Raw genomic sequence first — 3722 nt, forward strand, 5'->3', positions numbered from 1 at the left:
GGCACTTAATAAATATGTGATGCTTTTGTTTCATTAATTATTCTTACCAAGGGAAAGGGTGCTTTCTTCATTTTTGTCCTTTCTCGGGAGCCCTGTTAACAGGAAATGATATTAGAAAATATAAATTTAAGAAGTATAGGAAATATATGGGTGTATATGTATATATGTGTGTATGTGTGTGTATATATATATCCAACTCTCTCATTTTTCAGATAAGAAAATTGAGACTCAAGTGGATAGTAGCTTTCCCATATTTCATAGCTGGTCAGTAGCTAATTTATCATATTTTCATGGTTCTTTATAATTTTTAAAATGTTTTGATATCGGGCCGGGAGCCGGGAGCGAGAGCGTGTAGATGGGGGACGCCTAGCCGCGGGCCCCCCTCCCAGAGCGGCGATGGGCTCGCCCGGCGGCCGCGGAGGCGCGAGGACGCGGAGCCCCGGCGGGGCCTGGGGCAGGTGGGGGCGGAGGCAAGAGGTAGTGTAATGGCAGAGAAGGCACCTGGGGGCATTAGCCCCCTGCAGCAGATGGTGGCATCAGGCACAGGGGTCCTTGTTACCTCCATTTTCATGACCCCGCTGGATGTGGTAAAGGTCCGACTACAGTCCCAGCGCCCTTTTCCCACCAGTGGGTTGGCAAAGTCCAAGAGATCCTGGAGCATCCCCTATACTAAATGGAAGTGTATGCTATACTGCAACGGCATTCTCGAGCCCCTCTATCTGTGTCAGAATGGTTCTCGCTGTTCCGTCTGGTACCAGCATCCCACCTACTTCACAGGCACCCTGGATGCCTTTGTGAAGATTACTCGGCACGAGGGTGCCAGGACCCTGTGGAGTGGCCTCCCTGCAACTCTAGTGATGACAGTGCCTGCCACCGCCATTTACTTTTCCACCTATGACCAGCTCAAGGCCTTCTTATGCAGCCGAGCTGTGACTTCTGACCTCTATGCACCCATGGTGGCAGGAGCTCTGGCTCGACTGGGCACCGTGACTGTGATCAGTCCCCTGGAGCTGGTGAGAACTAAGCTTCAGACTCAGCATCTGTCCTACCGTGAACTTGGGGCCTGTGTCAGGGCAGCCGTGTCCCAGGGCGGCTGGCACTCTCTCTGGCTTGGCTGGAGTGCCACCGTGTTGAGGGACGTGCCTTTTTCAGCCCTGTACTGGTTTAACTATGAGTTGGTGAAGTCGTGGCTCTGTCAGATGGCAGCCAAGGACCGGACCTCTGTCAGTATCAGCTTTGTGTCTGGAGCCTTCTCAGGAACAGTGGCTGCCGTGCTCACACTGCCTTTTGATGTGGTCAAAACTCAGCGTCAGATGGAGTTGGGAAACCTGGGAGCCTTGAGAGTAACATCCCCACGGTCCCCATCCACCTGGCTGCTGCTCCGACGAATCCAAGCTGAGTCTGGGGCCAGAGGACTCTTTGCAGGCTTCCTCCCACGGATCATCAAAGCAGCCCCTTCCTGTGCCATCATGATCAGCACTTACGAATTGAGCAAAAACTTTTTCCAGAGACTGAACCTGGAAAAATGCCCTCGGGGACCCTGAGGGAAGAGAGAGAGAGAGATGGAAGATACCAAGCTGCAGGTCTCCTAAGGAGACCAGCTGTGGCCTCAGCAGGAAGGGGGGACCTACACAGACTTTCTTTATCATGGGGGATAGGGGGCAGAGGAGGGATGAGATGCCCACTCCACCCTCCTTCCTACCTGACAATACTAGGGCACCATGCAGGGAACAAAACTCCCCTCTTCCTCCATGCTTCTGTTTTCTCCCCACTCTCCTACAGACCAAATGCCCCCAGCTCTTGGTTCACCTCCTCTCCTTATTTAGAAACAGAATTTGCTCTTGTCCCTTTGTTTTTTTCCTCGGTACATCTATCCCCTGGTCCTGCTTTGTCTTATCTCCCTCTCGTTGAATCCATTAGATCCAAAGATGATGCTTTGCTGTAAAAAAAAAAAAATGTTTTGATATCACATTTTCTCATAGGACCACAGGATTTTATATTTACTGCTAGAAGAGACATTAGATTCTGACTAGAACACATACTAATACCTATCTCCTCCCTCATTTTGTAGATTAAAAAACAGGCTCAAAGAGGTGAAACTACTATCCAGTTTTATAAAAATGAAGTAAGTATCAGAGGCAGGATCTGAAATCAGATCTTCCTGATTCTGGCACTTTGTCCACTATGCAAAACCATCTCTATGGGATGATCCTTGGATCCTCAGAACCCTACAACTCTGGCCTTCTGCTTCCTCTATCTGATGCCCCTAATATTACAATAAGTTAACTCACTCTTTTCTTTTCACATTCAGAGTAGTACGGCTTATGGTGATGATTATCTGTGTGCCCCCAACCTTAATGAAGATATACATGATGGAAAGCCCTGTGACTACATGTTAAAGAATGTTTATCCTATCACAAGTGGTTATACATTCTGCCTATGTTGAATGTGTTAGTTTTGTAACTGACAGCAATAAACAATAAGTTCTCAGTTGTAAGGGGCAGGTTTGTCTGGACAGAAATTACCACAGGAATTCCAAGGAGAGAGCAGATCAATGTCTATTGTTGATCCAAAAATCAGTCTGAAAGGGGAACAGGACTTTGAAGGATGGATGTGAATGAGGGCTTCATATGTCAGGCAAATGGAAGAAAGAGAGGTGGAGGATAAAAAGTAAACTGTTTCACTGGCAGGAGAATTGATTTGTTTGACTAAACAAAAAAGGAAAAAGATAACCAAATGGTTTCTTATCCTCTAGAGGAGAATATTATATATAATTATTCTTGGCTTAACTACTTCAGCATATAATTCCAGCCTCTCAATCTCTGGAAGTTTCTTCATGAAGGTTCTTTGTCTTTCTGTAGGTGGTATAGCAGCAGCACAAAACATATACCTGCTTTTTTTTTTTCCAAGTTACTGTTATCAATTCAATTCATCAAATAGTGATTAAGCATGATAAGAAGCTAGGTACTGTACAGAGGAGTAGGGGTAGGGGGGAGTGAATAGGTTTAAATGAGCTTGAGATCCCTTCCTCAAGGAGTTTACAGTCCTGTAAACTAAAAACCAGCAACTGGTTTGACAAAAACACTTAGGAGTTTGGGTGCTCTTTAAAATATATTAAATGATAAATTTCTTAAACAAGACCTTTCTTTATGTGGCATAAAGAAAACTGTAGGCATTCGATGATCTCATTGAAGCACAAAGAGCACAAAGCAAAAAAAAAAAAAAAGATAGAACATTCCTTTGTCCATTGTGGTAGAAGGCGATAGGCAAGGAAAAGAAAGGAACCCTCTGCTACAGAACAATGTAATATCTTTCACTATTTACTAAAGGAAACAAAAGACTATGTTTGATTTGGATGTTAAGATTATTTTAAAAATAAAATTAAACCATTTTAGCTATTATTATATCACTTCTCTTTGGGCTCCATTTTGGATATCCTAATAATCTTGACTTGTATTTTATACAGTATTTTAAAAAGAGAGACAGACCGAGGACCTACTCTGATGTTTCATGGTAGCATGGAGGTAATACTTAGTTATCAAAGGCTATTCCAATGAAGGGTAAGCTCTATTTATGTCAAGCTAGAAAGCTTTGAGTATGCTACCAGCATTATACAGACTTTGTAAAACAGAAAGGCATTCATTCCTGAATAATTTGTTTTTCAGGGATTGGTCGAGCTAAATTCAGGGTAATGTATTTCTCAATGACAGTATCTCTCAAGA

The 3722-nt window shown here is 44.1% G+C and overlaps 1 protein-coding gene across 1 annotated transcript; it reads left to right on the top strand.

Moving 5' to 3' along the window:
• The first annotated feature begins 406 nt into the window (after nucleotides 1-406).
• Nucleotides 407-1565, top strand: LOC122745676 (solute carrier family 25 member 39-like). The gene has a single exon (XM_043991083.1). The coding sequence runs from the start codon at nucleotides 486-488 to the stop codon at nucleotides 1542-1544; it is 1059 nt and encodes a 352-aa protein (XP_043847018.1). The 5' UTR covers nucleotides 407-485; the 3' UTR covers nucleotides 1545-1565.
• The last annotated feature ends 2157 nt before the right edge of the window (nucleotides 1566-3722 follow it).

This window comes from Dromiciops gliroides, chromosome 3 (genome assembly GCF_019393635.1).
Source record: "Dromiciops gliroides isolate mDroGli1 chromosome 3, mDroGli1.pri, whole genome shotgun sequence".
Lineage (NCBI taxonomy): Eukaryota > Metazoa > Chordata > Mammalia > Microbiotheria > Microbiotheriidae > Dromiciops > Dromiciops gliroides.

Bases quoted from the DNA above. Each gene is read 5' to 3' on its own strand.
- LOC122745676 (XM_043991083.1), top strand. From the start codon at position 486: ATGGCAGAGAAGGCACCTGGGGGCATTAGCCCCCTGCAGCAGATGGTG.